Below are 17,773 nucleotides of genomic sequence, written 5' to 3' on the forward strand. Positions count from 1 at the left end.
GGTGCGTTGACTTATTTTCAGGAATATAATAGGAATATTTTTGGATGAGCTTGTGTTCTGCAGCTCTCAATAATTGTGTATCTCCTAATATAATGAACGAATTCTATTTGCTCCATGCGTTTGATCCAGCGTGACTATGAAAAGTTTCCTAGGACTATAATCATGTTCACCACAATAAAATAATTTTAAACGGCATTGAAAACGATTTTGAAAATTGTTATTTTATCGGCGGTTGAACTAATCTGAAGTGTGAGAAGGACATGGCATTCTATGAAAAAGTAACAAATTATTAGGCGTGTCGAGTTTCAACGAACTGAAGTTCATCTCCCAGTTCATCTGTGCTGTCAACAATCCGAAATTTACTTTTAGACTATTCATCCTAATCATAACATAAAAAGTTAAAATAGCGAGTTGTTGTGAAATCTGTTTTGTGTTCATATTATTACTCATCCGTGTTCAGTCATTTCGAAAGCTTCGATCGGCAGTGCGCTGTGCAACAGCGAATGTCGGATGGGAAATGGACTATTCTGACGTTGGTGCCGCTTTATCAGATGTAAACTCATATAACGGCATTATTCAAGAAGTTCACGGCTTTTATTCCATAAACAAATACATAGATACTATTTTAGCAGTTATTCTTATTACTAGCGAAAATGATACCAAAAAACCCACATTTTTTCATGCCCGCAACCCGCAGCCCGCAAACCGCAACTCGCAAAATAGCGCATCCCTCACCTTTATTGACCGCCATTTTGCAACAACGCTGTACATGCAATAAGGGACACCTTCCACGCGAATGCAGATTCAATATTTGAAAGGCCGTATGATGACTAAGCAGAAACACGCCGTCGCCAGAGCAATGACCTGAGATGACCTTTACACCGTTATTGTGTACAGCGTACTGTCAGAACAGAACAGACCGTACACTATTTAAACATGACAATCTAATGTTTACAGTGGGCATTAGTCATACACCCTGCGACCGAATACATCATAGGCACTCGATATTACTCATGGGTCACGTGGTAAGTGTGGAACAATAATTTAGGAATTATACCGGAAGAACTGAAACTAGGACAGCCTGAACGCCGCTCATGACGGCATTAAAAGTTAAACTGGATCTCGCCTACTCGATTGCACAACGAGAAGACACTGTGACCTCAGCTCAAACTAGACTCAGAGTGCGGCACAGGTTCGGCTCGGTCAGTTGTCAGTCATACCGGCAAAATGCGACGTTTCGCCTTCTATGTGTTTGTGGTTTACTGTTGTTGCGTTCCAGTCTCGTCACAACATCTGGGTGGACTAGTTGCACCTGGCGATGACGTCAGGATATGGGATGACCTGAAGAAAGCCAAAGCACTGCAGAATGACGAAGTTCTACAAAAGTTGGTTCACAATACGGCGCTGGCAGGGTCGGGCCAACCGCACGGCGTCGCCGGTACACCTTTGGCGGACGCCATATTATCGCTCGACTCATTAGCAGCCGTGAACATCAGCGAGAAATGCGCCAACGACACTGCCCAATACTTAGCCGACATTATCGGTGGACAAATGTACGCTTTAAGGAGTAAGTAAATATAGTGTTGGCAGTTCTTAGCGCTATTTAAACATTGAAAAGGGCAATCATTTCATGTCACGGTGACATGCTTCTATGTGTAATGGCCATCCACAATCCACTTTACGTTTCTCCATCATGACCAAAATGAGTTTCCTAGGTTTTAACGACTCGGTCGAAATGTTCATTTCAGCGTACGCAATAAATGAGAAAACGATTGAAATCTATAGATTTAAAGTAAACAAGCAGAAAGTAAATAAATAAAAATTTTATCTATTTATTCATTTATTTAAATTAACCTATAACCAATCTTTTTTTATTTATACGATAGTGTTCGATTCCGTCGGCAAGCCTCCTGCCGGAATTTTAGAAGGGAACTTTCAGTGGATCGGGTCGTCAAAGGAGTGTCGTGCTGTCAAAGGTCATGACTACCCTAATGGCACGGATTTTAATGGGCAGTATTGCCAAGCTTCATTCCAGCTGGGTGCATCGGTGAGTGGGTTTCATTGCAGGGTACTGTGTACTTTAGGACCGCGGATAATTAAAACACTTGTATGGCCGTCGACGAAACTCATAACCATTGATCCTAACCTTCCCCAGCCGTAAGCGAAAATTTTGAAAAGCAAAACTCCGACTTTTAAATTATGCTTTGCACTACCGCTAAAACACCCTCAAATTTCTGTTGAAAGTATACACCGCTGAAAAGTTTTTGAGCAGCAGATATTTCAAGGCAAAGTTTGAATAATTACCCAGCATCACGTATACACATGATGGCTCACAAATATAAGGCAAATGGCATAGTATAATCAAAATGAAGCTATAAAAATCCATCCAACACTAACAACAATGAGTTTCGTTTGTAATGCGCATGTTTTATTATACATACTATAGCCCCTTTAGTCAAATAAAACAATGTTTGTTTCCTGCAACATAACTCCGAAAATTGGGGTAGGTAGGTCGGATGATTTTAAAAAAAATTCTTTTCGTTGCTTGAGAATGATAAAATACGGTATGATTTAAAGGATTTACTCGAAATTTAATGAAAATGCGAATAAATGTCCAAGGTCGGTGGATTTTCCTTCACTAGGTCGAGTTGCCGGAAAGACATTTTCAAATGTGGCCTTATGCTAGCGATAACGGAATGTAATTTTGAAAGAGAAACTTCCATTGATTGAAAAATTGTCACGTGGCAAAAATATATTCTGAAGTTACCTGTAACGTGCAGACGTGATTTAATCAATGGGCGATCGTGAAAGGGATCAGTTCCTTTGTTAACTTGTCAAGAAAGCAGACAGAAACTCAAACAGATTTGAGACACTGCGATGTTGAGTCATTCAATCAAGGCAGTTTACAATACGCCATGCTCTTTATTACGTCACCATATAATCGTGCATATCGTGCATCTGTTGTTGTAGTGCGTATCAATCGTCAGCCCGTCAGATCTGACTCACATTCGTGACGTCATAGATAAGGAAAATGAAACATCTTATGTTTACTTGGTGAACCTTGAACCCCTTGTTTCGCAAAGATAAATCATGCAATGGGTTCACAGGGGAAGCTTGAACTGCTTCGCGGTTTGCTTGAAAAGTGAAAGCTTACAAGTCTTTGATTGGTCGAACCGCAATGGTCACATTGTGAGTGACATTCAAGTTTACAGCGTACCATGTACGGAAAGATTTCCCCCGAACTCTGACAAAATCAAGTAAATCACCGATGAAATTTCTTTGAGTTTAATGTCATAGCCGCTGGTTGTACATATTTGCCATTAGTAAAACGGGAATGGTTGACATAAGTCAACAACACCAAGACTTGACGTGCTGCATGCCGGGAATTAAAGACTTGTATGGGTTTAACGCTTTCATCGACTACGATAAGTAAAACAGTTGAACACAGGATAGGTTTGTGTTCGCTTGGATCACCGGTATAACCAGTTGAGTATATTACTCGGATGACTCCACGTCCGATCCAAATTAATCAGGGATACCTTCGAGAGCACTACTTTATTAGCCCATGTCATCAAAGATTATAATACTCATTTCTGGTGCAGGATTTTAAAAACAGCATATTGACACGCACTTTAATTCATGATCTACAACGTATTTACAATAAATATGCCATAAAAAATGGGCTTACACATCTGCGGCTGGTGGCCCCTGAGATTGTTACATGTGTCGACCGTATATGGCTTTATTTTGATATGCACATGTTTCTTATTTTTGGTCTTTTTGACACTTTTTACTTCACCAAACAGCTTCCGTATCCTGGCATGGCCCTTTCATATGGTCTGTGTGTCCCGGATTCATGTATAGATTCAGAGGTGCTCCAAATGATCAACTTGGGTAAGATGAATCACGTAACAGATATTATGAACCCGGTCAGCCGACGAGGGCGACCTTATCAACCAATGACTGACTATCAGCACTAGCGTTGCTCCTCATCATAATCAATATTAAGTTACTGTATTAGTGGATATCAAAGATTCAGATTATCGTAGGATAAGTATATTTTTGCAGTGTGCATTGCAAAAATAAGAAATTAGAGTTTCCGGATAATTTATACAATGGTGTACCCACGGAAGTAGTGCTTCTACCTCCATAGTGTGTTCAGGACTAAGTGTAAGGTACTGTGAAACAGTGTTCTATTCCGTCTTTGTGCAAGAAATCTGATTGTCCCGACATGCATTGCATGATGCGTAAATAGAAATATTGCTTCGAAGATGACATTACGAAATCTTTGAGACACTGTACACTCGTGACCATTAAGCTTTAAACCATAAAAACTGACCGGAAACAATGTTTCTCTCACAGTTTGTCTGCCTGAGTCGTTCACATTGTGTTTGGATTAACCTGCATTTGTTTCAGGGATGGGACTCTTACCTGTAGCTGGTTTAAGTGCTTCCACAGTACTTTGTCAAGACGACAAGAACGAACTGACCGCCGGTGCCATTGTGATGCTGTGAGTGGCATTTTTATAGTTTCCTGTATTTATTGGAAAGACCAATTGAAAAATCTGTCACTTTGAGAAGGAAATCGCATTTCGATAGCGGTAATCACAACCCTCGATCATCGTTTGATTGTTTCGTTCGTTCCGAGTGTAAACTTATGTTTTAGGCACTCTGGTGAAAGTAGATCATTAGCAGGGCAAGGTTAACCTAGAGTTTATTAGAAATCTCTTTCCATTATGATAGTGCCAACACTAGGAAGAATTAGTAACGTGTTTCATATTTCAAATGTTTTTGTCGCGAACGGAAGTCGAAAACTTCTTTTGACCCTGAGTTCAGCGTCCAAGCCTATCGAGGGTAAGAAGCATGACAAAGTGACGATACAGATTTGTCTCCAAGGAATCTTCTGTACCAGCGTACAAATGTCGCACCGTGATCTTTTTAGGGTCGTGACTGGCATATTGCTGTGTCTTATGGCTGCTGGTACTGTGTATGGGTTATTCATACAATTCATCAACCAAATCAAGGAGAAGGACGTCCTTCCGGTATCACTGCAAAATGACGTCATAGACGACAAGGAGCCATTGACGACGTACAAAACAGATCCGAAGAAATTTCACTACCGGCCTGGTACGTTTAGTTCACTATGATGTTCCGTACTTTAAGAAGTTCTTTTATTGTGTGTATTACTCAAGTATGTAATAACCATCCTAATATATCAGACCAACCCCATGTGTAATACCAACCTCGTCTACCAACCCAATGTTAAATGTCACCTGACCCAATGTGTAGTACGAGCTCAGTAAGTGCAGGAAATTGATCAATATTTAATTGAAGGAAAATCCTACTTGTAATATGATAAATGAAAGTTATATTTTCGGTCGAGTTCTCGTGCAACATTCACCAGCCCGAATTACTTTAAATTGATTTAATATTACAGCAATTAAGGTAGAGACACACGTTGATGATACTTATTTTAAACTCACTTTTTCTCAATAAAGTTCACTTTTAGACCCCACACATTATATATTTTCTGTTAGCCCTATATCTCAACATTATGAAAAATATGTTTATTTTCCGAAATCACAGTGTTTGTGACCATTTCTCTCAAAAATATGCGTTTTTGAGTTTTTTTACCTAAAAAAAATTAGGTGTTACAGGACTATGGCGACTTGAGATCTTTTAACAGAAATCAACAATTGAGTAGTCTGGGGAAAAAACTGTGTCCCAGATTTTTTCTATTCCCTTTTGTTTCAGCACAATAAGGTGTGAAAGTAACAACTCTGGGTTTTTGAATAAATTACCGGGTTTCGTTCACTTCAGGAAGAATTTCTCTTGTTCTATCAATTTTACCGAAAATCTGGGACACCGTTTTTCCCCAGACTACTCAATTGTTGATTTCTGTTAAAAGATCTCAAGTCGCCATAGTCCTGTAACACCTAATTTTTTTAGGTAAAAAAACTCAAAAACGCATATTTTAAGAGAAATGGTCACAAACACTGTGATTTCGGAAAATAAACATATTTTTCATAATGTTGAGATATAGGGCTAACAGAAAATATATAATGTGTGGGGTCTAAAAGTGAAATTTATTGAGAAAAAGTGAGTTTAAAATAAGTATCATCTAACGTGTGTCTCTACCTTAAGTCATTAGAGTACATTTAAAAATAATAAAATCATTGCAAAAAAAGTCCTATTGTATTGCCTTTTGGATGGCTATGATCGTTATGGCCTTACATATGTTAGGCGGGTGTATCATTCATACATTGTTGTGTGAGGACACAGAGAAGCAGAGACTGAAGTGTTATGAAAGCCTTTGTAAGATTAACCCCGACGAAATCCAAATAAAGCAGAAATTCGTTGTCCGCCATACTATGTACTCTTTCAAAGGCGCAGAAGAGATAAACCATGATTTCAGATCGCAGCATATAGTCAGAAACTTGTTTAACTATAATCGTTGACTGTCTGCACCTGAGACGGGTAATATTGCATTATGGGTTGAACGAGTGAGAGTCAGAGAATCTGATCTGCTAATCAGTTTAAAGTATACTTAATTTGGCAATCGCTTTTACTTACAACCGAGGAAGTATGAACAAAAGAATGCATATAGCAACCTATCTCTTACATAGATGACTATCTATTTATCATCATGAAGTTCTCATCTTTAATCTAGGATGCGTTAAATTTTCTGAGCAGAAATAAGTTACAAATACAGGGGGAATTAACCTAACACTGTCTCCCGCAATTCATGCAGGTATCTTGGGTCAGTGCCTTCTGGCGTTTTCTGTCCTGGAGAACGGTCGTAAGATACTGGACACAAGACACACTGCGGGCACGCTGGCTGCTATACACGGTATACGAGTACTCAGTATGTGGTGGGTTATACTGGGACACAGCTATAGCTTTCATGTTGGGGTGTCAGGTGAGTGTCTTAAAAACTATTGATTTGAATTTCCAGATGATTTGATAGGGTTATATCAAATTTTAATCATAAAAGTGTCTTCATAGAATTTCATGTGTTTACTTATTTGGCGTTGTTCTTAGTTTGGTCTAGATGGCTACATTTCCTTGGAGTCACTCAGTATGGAATTTGGATTTAACAGTCACTCTGTATAGCCATGCCAATCGCTGTCAAATTGGTCATCACCATTTCATATATATATATATATATATATATATATATATATATATATATATATATATATATATATATATATATATATATATGTATGTATGTGTGTGAGTGTGTGTGTGTGTGTGTGTGTGTAAATAACAATAGATCAAGTCAAGCATTGTAGAATACGACGTCAATTGTCAACGCAAGGCATTGCACAACTTTACAATTCCTATCCTACTCTGTTGCAGATAATGTGTTCATAATCCAGGATGTGATGGAGAGATTCACATTCCAAGCGATATTGAACGCCACATTTTCAGTCGATACGTTCTTCTTTCTCAGGTAGGATGACAGTTTTGAAATGTGTCTTATTTTTTAAAAAACATACCTAAATCAAGACAAGTCTGGGCGTTCTTGCATTCCATCAAGTCTTACTGTCAATATACAGTCACCTGTAATCTAAATATGCCCATATATGGTCAAAGGGCGTTCTTTAGTATTCAAAATGCCCATGTGAGGGCGCTGTTTTTAAAAAGCGGCCACCCGCTTAAAATCTGTGATTGGTTAGATTTTCTCTTTCCATAGTAACTGTTGCAAAATTGGAATAAGTGACAGTATACCTTTAAAGGTCGTATATGTTTGTCGGTGGACGTTGTTAGTCCCCACGGACATGGGGGACTTATAGGTTTGGTCATGTCCGTGCGTCCATGCGTCCGTCCGTTCACGCAGATATCTCAGAGATGTCTGGAGCTATTTCATTCAAACTTGGTACAAGGATTACTTCATATGTCATACATATGCACGTCGATTTGTTTTGTGATACAATCCAATATGGCCGCCATGCGGCAATTTTATTACGATTTTTTCATGTACAGAGCCATAACCCAGACATGTTTCAACCGATTTTATTCAAATTTGGTACAAGGACATTGACCTATGTCATACATATGCATATTCATGATATGATCCAATATGGCTGCATGGCAGCCATCATGTTATAAGATTTGCATGTCCTTAGCCAAAACTCGGGCACGTCTCGACCGATTTTATTCAAACTTGGTACAAGGACATTGACCTATGTCATACATATGCACATTGATTTGTTTTGTGATACGATCCAATATGGCCGCCGTGTGGCCATTTTGTTACGATTTTTTCACGTCCGAAACCATAAATCAGACATGTATCAAGCGAATTTATTCAAAGTTGGTACAAGGACATTTACTTATGTTATACATATGTACGTCGATTTGTTTCACGATATGATCCAATATGGCCACATGGTGGCAATTTTGTTATGTTTTTTTTCATGTCGAGAGCCATAACTCTGGCAAGTCTCAACTGATTTTATTCAAAGTTGGTACATGGACATTGACTTATGTCATACATATGCATGTTGATTTTTTAGACAGTAAGATCAAATATGGCTGCGTGGCGGCGATTTTGTTTCGATTTTCTCATGTACAGAGCCATAACTCAGACATATTTCCACCAGTATCATTCAAAGTTGGTACAAGGACATTGTCCTATTTCATAAGTATGTTCGTCAATTTGTTTCACGTCATGTAGCAGTATCATGTAAATTATTGGAGTTTCGTAATGAGGCTGATATGTCAAGAAATACTACATCAAATTTCATGAAACTTGGTAAAGATGTTAAGCTCACATTGCTTTAGGGTGAAAAAGACATTTATCAGTGTCATTTTAATTAATTTGTAATTGCATATGTAATGAACTTTCCTAATTATAGTGACATATCCACAAATACTGCGTCAAATTTGATGAAACTTGATACAGATGTTGATCTCATAGTGTTGTAAATACGGCATAAAACTTTTTGAAATATGGTACCGGTGATAATCTGTTAGTGTTAGGATAGTATGCAAAAATGTTTGGCAACATCCTGTCGATTAATTCCTAGTTGACTCATTTAATGACCTTTTGTAATTAGGATGGCGGCCTACATTAGTTTTATTTTTTCATCACCATGGAACTCATTCTTGGCCATTGAGCGCCATCTGTATCAAAGTATTTTTATCACAGACCTAATATGAAGAGGACTCTATCCTCTCTGAGGACTTGTAATCAAAGTACCCATTAACAAGTGGGGACTGTGTCATCAACGATGACTTGTTTTAAACATCATAGTTTGCGTTTCATTCGGTTGTACGTTATCGACATTACTGCCCTTCCTTCCCACAATTCCATCTGTGTATCTAACATTTTTTTTAGTTCTCACCTCTCTTTTATGGTAGAATGCACCGTAGGGACCGACATTCGGACTCTCAAGTTTTAAGTACTTTTCTGATCTACGATTTGTGAGGGCTCGTTTTAAAGCTCTTGAAATAAATAAAATTTCCATCGTCAGATCTTCATGAAAATCGAAAGTATATTTCTTTCTAATAGAGTAACATAGGGAACCACAATGGATTTCAAATATCGGTAAATTTCGTTTAAAGTTAAAATTAGGCAAGTTTGAGCAAAACTGTAAGTCTTTCAATTTCGATACGCATGCTACCTTAAACTCATTTCACCATTCGTACTCCACTTATTTTTTTAGCCAAGGTTTTCTCAGTGCTCTGTAATGCATATCTTCTCTGTTCTTTCTTCCGCCACGCAGTGGTTTGTTGGTGACGTATCTAACGCTGAAAGAACTTCGAGAAGGCAGAAAGGTGAACTGGGTACTGTTTTATGTTCACCGGTTTTGGAGGTAAGTTGAGAACGCTAACTTGCAGTTATAGTGTATATAGGCCAGCTGTTTACGAAGTGCCAATATGATAGACTGAAGAAAACAAACATGGGATAATGATGATGATGATGATGATGATGATGATGATGATGATGATGATGAAGATGATGATTACTATTTTATTATGCTGCCGACGCAGTCATCTTGTGTAAAGGTGCAGGCCTGTGTAAATTGTCAAATAATGAAAATTATCACAACATTCACAAAGAACGCATGCTGTAAACGCTAAAGGCCAGCCCAATGCCTAAGGCATTGTCCACTTTGGGAGCTACGAATGGAGTCAGCAATTTTCATCTAATTGTAAAGTTATTACATGAAACAAACTGTGTTATCACTATATTCATAGTAACTTTATTCATGGTCCACAGATTGACGCCTATGTACATGTTCATGATATTTTTCACTACGTACCTCGTGCCATATTTGGGCAGCGGTCCATACAAGACGGCAATGAGCACCGTGGAAGACCCCTGTCACAAATATTGGTGGACTAATCTTTTGTATATAAATAACCTGGTTCCCTGGCCTGCTACAACACAGGTAATTAAGGCATAATGGACGTGTCATTGTAATAACGAATTTTTGTATGTTTTGAATCTCAGATCGACAAACAAATGTGTGCAGAAGATAATAAAGTCCCCGAGGCTTAAAACTTATCTGTGATGTTAGATCTTTTGAAAGACATGAGCACATCCTTTATATGTTTACCGGCCTTATATCGATTTAGATCGAAATGAAGGTTTGTCTGAAGGAATTTGCTGCTGTAGACGTGCATGTCACTTGTAATTATATTGTCTTTAATTGCTTTCATATGTACAGATACGTTATACCCTTACTAGTGTACTAGTGATTGGCCGAAATTATAATATGTTTTTTTTTTGTTTACTTTTCAGTGTTTCCCAGTTGCCTGGTATCTTGCTAATGATATGCAGTTCCACGTCATCAGTCCTGTGTTGATTATTCTGCTGTTCAAGTGAGTTTTTCTTAATATAATATTGTAAAGGTTCCGTGTTGCCGCGTACCCTTATCTGTTCGTGTTTTACCAATGTATGTATGTATGTAGGTAGGGAGGGAGGGAGGGAGGGAGGTATGGGTGTATGGATGTATGTGGGTAGGTAATTAGTTTCTTGGTAAGACTATGGTTAGAAGTTTCACTGAGGAAAGTTCGAGCAAATGTTTATAAGTCTTTTCACTTTCGAGGCCTGGATTACCTTAAACCCATGATACAACCAGCTATAATCCCTACATGCAGCTGTAACAATACATCAATCGTACAAATGCCATTAATCGTTAGCCCAAATATCATTTTCATTACTGCTTCTAGTCCATCACTTCTACACTCGCAAGCAATCATTAGTCAATCAATGACAATCCCAACAACTGTCAAAGTATTTCCCAGTGTGCTTTCAAGAACTAACTAGATCATGTGTACATTTAACAAAATCAAACCCGTGATGTCATTTGTCCAGAGGTTTACTGACACCCTGATGTTATATTTTATTTAGGTGGCCAATAATCGGTAACTTAGCCGTAGGCGGACTGCTGGCAGCATGTCTCGGTATTAGAGCTGGTTTAGGCGTTCATCACGACTTGACGTCAAAACCTATCTTGTAAGTATACATACTCAAGTGCAGAGCTGTAATTGTTCTCACCATTGGTCTTGAACATTCAATGCACTTGTCTGTGTAATCTTATTGGCCAGATAAGTGTTTAGGAGAAGATAGTCATTTGGTAATTTTTACCATAGGATTCTGTAAAGGAGAATGTCCAAATTGGGCAAACGTTGTGTATAACTGTATCCTTCAAATGTAACACCAGATATATAGGTAAATTGACTTCACGGGATTAAAAGACTCGCACAAGATGTCCTTTTGTCTTTCTAAGTTTAGTGGATAATTTGATTTAATAACCTTTAATCGAAGCCGACACATCACGACGGATGGAATAATGGGATACAGAATGGAATAATATCACCGTTCAGATCTTAAGTAAAAAGCGACTTGCAATTGAATAAGGATTATCATAAAGTAACTGATAATGCATGCAGCAAATGTTTATGATTTCAGCGTTCCCGAGGGAAACTACACATACTTTGTGTCTTCTCCGTACTATTACACCAAGCCATGGACTCGAATTTGCACCTACCTGATCGGCATGTTTGTTGGATACTTACTCGTGAGAACGTCCCTTCAAGTAAAAATAAACAAGGTAAAGTATCATTTTGAAGTTTATATTGTAATTAAAATATCAAACACTGAATAAGATTGAAAACAACAATGCATTCCTCGGAGATAATAAAGAATGAAACTATCTGTGTAAGCTGTTGACTATGGGGTGAGAACACCACCAAAATTATCTTGAAATCTTTATTTAAACTTATCTCATCATTATTATTCCATTATTTGGTGATTTGGTCATTTTTACGTCATTATTTGGTCTTTATTACGCGATTATTTGGTGATTATTACGACATTATCTTGACATTATTATGAATTTATTATGTTAATTCGATTCTTTTGCCATTATTCGGCATTGATGTCTTGATTTGGAACTTATTTCATCATTATTATGCCATTATTAGGTGATTTGGTCATTTTTATGTCATTATTTGGTCTTTATTACGCGATTATTTGGTCATGATTACGACATTATCTTGATATTATCTTGACATTATTATGAATTTATTATGTTAATTCGGTTCTTTTGCCATTATTCGGCATTGATGTCTTGATTTGGAACTTATTTCATCATTATTATGCCATTATTAGGTGATTTGGTCATTTTTATGTCATTATTTGGTCTTTATTACGCGATTATTTTGTCATGATTAGGACATTATCTTGATATTATCTTGACATTATTATGAATTTATTATGTTAATTCGGTTCTTTTGCCATTATTCGGCATTGATGTCTTGATTTGGAACTTATGTCATCATTATTTTGCCATTATTCGGTGATTTGGTCATTTTTACATCATTATTTGGTCTTTACTATGCAATTATTTGGTCATGATTACGACATTACCTTGACATTATTACGAATTTATTATGTTGTTAATTCAATTATTCGGCATTGATAACTTGATTGGAACTTATTTCATCATTATTATTCCATTATTTGGTGATTTGGTCATTTTTATGTCATTATTTGGTCTTTATTACGCGATTATTTGGTCATGATTACGACATTATCTTGATATTATCTTGACATTATTATGAATTTATTATGTTAATTCGGTTCTTTTGCCATTATTCGGCATTGATGTCTTGATTTGGAACTTATTTCATCATTATTTTGCCATTATTAGGTGATTTGGTCATTTTTATGTCATTATTTGGTCTTTATTACGCGATTATTTGGTCATGATTACGACATTATCTTGATATTATCTTGACATTATTATGAATTTATTATGTTAATTCGGTTGTTTTGCTATTATTTAGTATTTATGTCTTGATTTGGAACTTATCTCATCATTATTATTTCATTATTTGGTGATTGGGTCATTTTTGTGTCATTACTAGCCATTATTATGCGATTATTTGGTCATGATTACGACATTATTATGACATTAGCTTGGCTTTCAATTATTGACCTACTTTATTATCTGAACTCATTATTTGACCTGCATTTGAACCCTACCCAGAAATCATTGCACATCACAATGGCGGCTGTGATTTGGTCGGTCTCCTCGGATAGAGAGAGGAAAGCGGGCTTTGTGTAAGTTTTAAAGCGCAGCTCAGCATATCGCGTCTCTAGAATAGTTGAGCGTGCTCGAAAACAGAGGTCGACCACGATTTCGGATTAAAAATCGATTGTTTCGGCGGCGGAACTGGGCGCTCCATACTGGAAGCCAGCGGGCTGTCGACAGCCCCAGCCCTGCCACGTAGACTCTCGTAGAGCCACTAGCACCATCGTAGTTGATAGCGCTTTTAGTGTTGTAGAAAAGGGCACTAAAAACGCTATCAACTACGGTGGTGCCTGTGCGTAGAGCTAAAAGGTGTTATTAATACCGAACTCTATCATATAAATCGGCCCGACACGGTTTACATCATAGGGCACAGCAATGGTGGGGGCCTCGACCTCCACGCCTATCTGCCTGAGTCTATGAGACCCATGGCTATACGTAGCTGTGGGTCGATCCACTGTGGTGTTTTCTGACCGGATTCCTGCCTTTTAAACTTTAGGCTGGTTTTTGACTTTTACGATTACGTAAAAGGCAGCAATCCCGTCTGAAAACACCACAGCTATGGACCCACAGCTAGGCTATACGCATCGAGGCAGCATTTTTAAGCTTACTCAATTTTAATAGAGCCGTCTTTTTAAAATTGTGTCCTAAACATTGTGTTTAGAAAACTTCAATGTGATTCCGAACGATTCCTTTTTTGAAGAAAACGTCGAACCTCTGTAATTGGAATATATAAACCATGATTTATCAATGTGATATAGGCCTATATATTATGCTAAATTACAATAGGCCTAAATCATTTATAGGTGATTAGAATGGCATGATGTAGGCCTAAACAGGGCGGAACTTTCCGATTTCCACTGTACCCGATTATCAGAACTTACTTTTAATTTTCTTGGTATAGTTCTGAACGTTTTAAAAGAAATCCGTTTCTCATAACTGGCTTCACCAAATGTAGAAATTATTGCGGTTTTTCAATATGATTTGATTCGGGCCGGTGATCTTTCATTTGTACTTGAGTACAACGCGTCTCTATACATGCTATAGCCGAGATATTGAGATGTAAGGTTTTGAAATCATTTTTCTAGACGATGTTATATGTAAAATTAAATAAATTTAACAAACAGGAATGATATCGTACAATATTTGACAAACAATTTATATGGACAGAGTCGGTTGCAAAAATGTCAACAATAAGCAGGGAGGAAATTTTAATTCCCGTGAGTATTTCAATATAAAACTTCCAAAAGGTAAAATATATTCGTACATTTCCAAGAATTTTCCATAACTGATGCACTTTGAAGTTACGGTTACAGGTAATATTTAATTTCTTCCTATATGCCCGTGGTATAAAAATTGAGTGTGTTTCAAGTCCTCGCATACCGTCCTTCCCGACATGTTATTTTCAAAAATACTCCTTGCAGTAAATGTTTATTTGTTTTAATAATTGCCAATGTCATGATACTGTACAAGACACGGCACAACAGCTATGTGTATGGCGATGCTCGGTGTATGCAGTATGTTTTATTTGCCTAATCAACACAGCAAAAAATACGTACAACTTGCAGCTTGAGGAAACAGCGACTGCATGTTCGGCCGTGTGGACTTGATAAAAACAATTGTTTTCGCTATTAATATCGCGCTCTGCGGAAGAAAAAACAACATCGCACAATCGAAAGGGAAAACAAAGAAGAAAGAATCAAAATCGTGCATAGGGAGACAATACAGTTTTATAGGTTGGAGTCCTCACAACGAATCAACATACTTCTTTACGGGGGAAAGTCATAAAGTTCATGACAAACAACGCAATAAAAAGTCGTTAGGTTAGCGACCGTGCCCTATGAGTTTACGATAAAAATAACATGTTCGAGAATAGTTCCTGACAAACAAAAATGTAATGTGGCATACGTATGATAAGACATCTTCATTGAACGAATATTTCCTTGATACTTATCACCGGCTTTTCAGACTGTAGCATACAGATGCAACTCTAACTGGCCTTAAAATAAGATAAAAGAAAAGTAGGCCCTATTGCTTCTCATTTTTTTTCATAATTCTCATCTGGACTCATCTGAATGAGAAGGCTTCAATAATGGCACGAATATGTTTAAAATGTAATCTTAACCACATAAGGGACTGTGGCTTAACCTTAACTGTGACTAAGGCAAATAGCCATCAAAGTCAGAACTACTTTCCACAATGTTAAATGTCGGACATTTACTTTCTGGTATTGAAGTTTGACGTCCAACATATTTCCGTCATACACAATCTATATATCGGGTCTAATATCGGTACTAGACGACACAAAAATGACTTGCCGTCTGTCGCAGCACGCCGGGTTTGAGAAATTGCCGATATTTTACTTCAAGCTGATACATATCGGCGATTTTGGGACTCTAAATTATAGTAATCGACACTGGGCAATTCTAGAATGACTTGCCTTGCGTCTCAACACGGCGGATCTGTGAAATCACATATATTTACTCGATATTATCGGCGATTGGGACCATATGGTCCTTGTGTCTTAGGCACGTCTGATCTATGTAAAATCTCCTATGTTTATCGGCGATTCCGTACAAATGTCCGACATATATGTCAGAGATTTGCCACCTCACAGATCTTGCAAAACCCGCCCGGCAAACCCGATTTCCTCAATATGGCTCTAACTTCGATACTTAACGATACTATACTTGTCAAATCGTGGGCAAATAATTGATGTTTATCTGGGAGATCACTATGTGTAAAAACTGGTCCAGTGGTCTAGCCAAGCCCGACTTCCGTAGTCCGAATCTGACTTAAATTATACGATACTTGTCTAAAACAGTGGGTAAATATCCAACATCGGAGATTTCACCATCTCACATATCTGACCATAAAACGTAGTTTTTCTCGGGGGTCCACGATCTGACCAAACAATTCTAATTTCGATACTGTGTCGTCCAAAAGTCCAATGTTGCAGTGTCCTCGAAATTCAGTTTACCGCGACACATGCAACACGGTCGATGCGCTATAAAACAATTACGCTATTATGACCACAAGGAGATCTTGAACCTAACAAATGAAATGCTTTACAAATCAGGATATTGCATAGCGCCACTCATTACTTTGGCGATAAAACGTGAGGTGGGCCTAAGGTCTTTGGCTTTGACGTCGTGCCGATCAGTCTGTTAACTTTTATTTGCGAATCGCGTTTTGCAAATCTCTTGAAAGAATAAATTTCGTATCTTTGAATAATTTTGTCGGGTATTTAGCTTAGCAAAACATTTTGGTAAACATCTGTACATACAGGAAAAGTTTAACGTTACTGTCCCTCGTCTTTAGGAACAGCAGGACATCTGTCAAGTGTTACTGGTCCGGCATGAAAACAGCTGGTCTTAGGCCACGGGGTTAGCGTGAATTTCGCACGCTGGCTATGCGTGGCAGGTTGGGTGTAACCTCGCTCGCATGGCAGGGCTGTGTGTTACCGGCGTTATACGGCCTGCCTAATGTGGTGGGAGGCCGTATAACGCCGGTAACACACCGCCCTGCTACGCAGAGAGCTAGGTGTAATGACAGTCCCTCTACTCTGGGGATGGAGGGACTGTAACTGCCTAGCCTATAGCTATGGAGACATGCCACCGTCTGCTACCGCCACCACAGCCCAGTTCCGCCGCCGAAAACAATCGATTTTTAATCCGAAATCGTCGTCGACCTCTGTTTTCGAGCACGCCAACTATTCTAGATACGCGATATGCTGAGCTGCGCTTTAAAACTTACGCAAAGCCCGGTTTTTTCTCTCTGTCCGAGGAGACCGACCAAATCACAGCCGCCATTGTGATGTGCAATGATTTCTGGGTAGGGTTCAAATGCAGGTCAAATAATGAGTTCAGATAATAAAGTAGGTCAAATAATTGAAAGCCAAGCTAATGTCATAATAATGTCGTAATCATGACCAAATAATCGCATAATAATGGCTAGTAATGACACAAAAATGACCCAATCACCAAATAATGAAATAATAATGATGAGATAAGTTCCAAATCAAGACATAAATACTAAATAATAGCAAAACAACCGAATTAACATAATAAATTCATAATAATGTCAAGATAATATCAAGATAATGTCGTAATCATGACCAAATAATCGCGTAATAAAGACCAAATAATGACATAAAAATGACCAAATCACCTAATAATGGCAAAATAATGATGAAATAAGTTCCAAATCAAGACATCAATG

At 38.0% G+C, this 17,773-nt stretch overlaps 1 protein-coding gene across 1 annotated transcript in view; it reads left to right on the top strand.

Annotated features, from left to right (window-relative positions):
• Positions 1-898: 898 nt before the first annotated feature.
• LOC139139975 (nose resistant to fluoxetine protein 6-like) overlaps positions 899-17,773 on the top strand; it is a 21,281-nt gene continuing 4,406 nt past the window's right edge. Inside the window, exons 1-12 of the mRNA XM_070708955.1 lie at positions 899-1,567; positions 1,887-2,047; positions 3,807-3,894; positions 4,417-4,510; positions 4,942-5,126; positions 6,751-6,918; positions 7,362-7,455; positions 9,734-9,823; positions 10,231-10,402; positions 10,756-10,835; positions 11,368-11,472; positions 11,929-12,070. Coding sequence (XP_070565056.1) covers positions 1,228-1,567; positions 1,887-2,047; positions 3,807-3,894; positions 4,417-4,510; positions 4,942-5,126; positions 6,751-6,918; positions 7,362-7,455; positions 9,734-9,823; positions 10,231-10,402; positions 10,756-10,835; positions 11,368-11,472; positions 11,929-12,070 — 1,719 coding nt within the window. The 5' untranslated portion in view covers positions 899-1,227. The remainder of the gene's footprint in view (positions 1,568-1,886; positions 2,048-3,806; positions 3,895-4,416; positions 4,511-4,941; positions 5,127-6,750; positions 6,919-7,361; positions 7,456-9,733; positions 9,824-10,230; positions 10,403-10,755; positions 10,836-11,367; positions 11,473-11,928; positions 12,071-17,773) is intronic.

This window comes from Ptychodera flava, chromosome 1 (assembly GCF_041260155.1).
Source record: "Ptychodera flava strain L36383 chromosome 1, AS_Pfla_20210202, whole genome shotgun sequence".
In the NCBI taxonomy this organism is placed as follows: domain Eukaryota; kingdom Metazoa; phylum Hemichordata; class Enteropneusta; family Ptychoderidae; genus Ptychodera; species Ptychodera flava.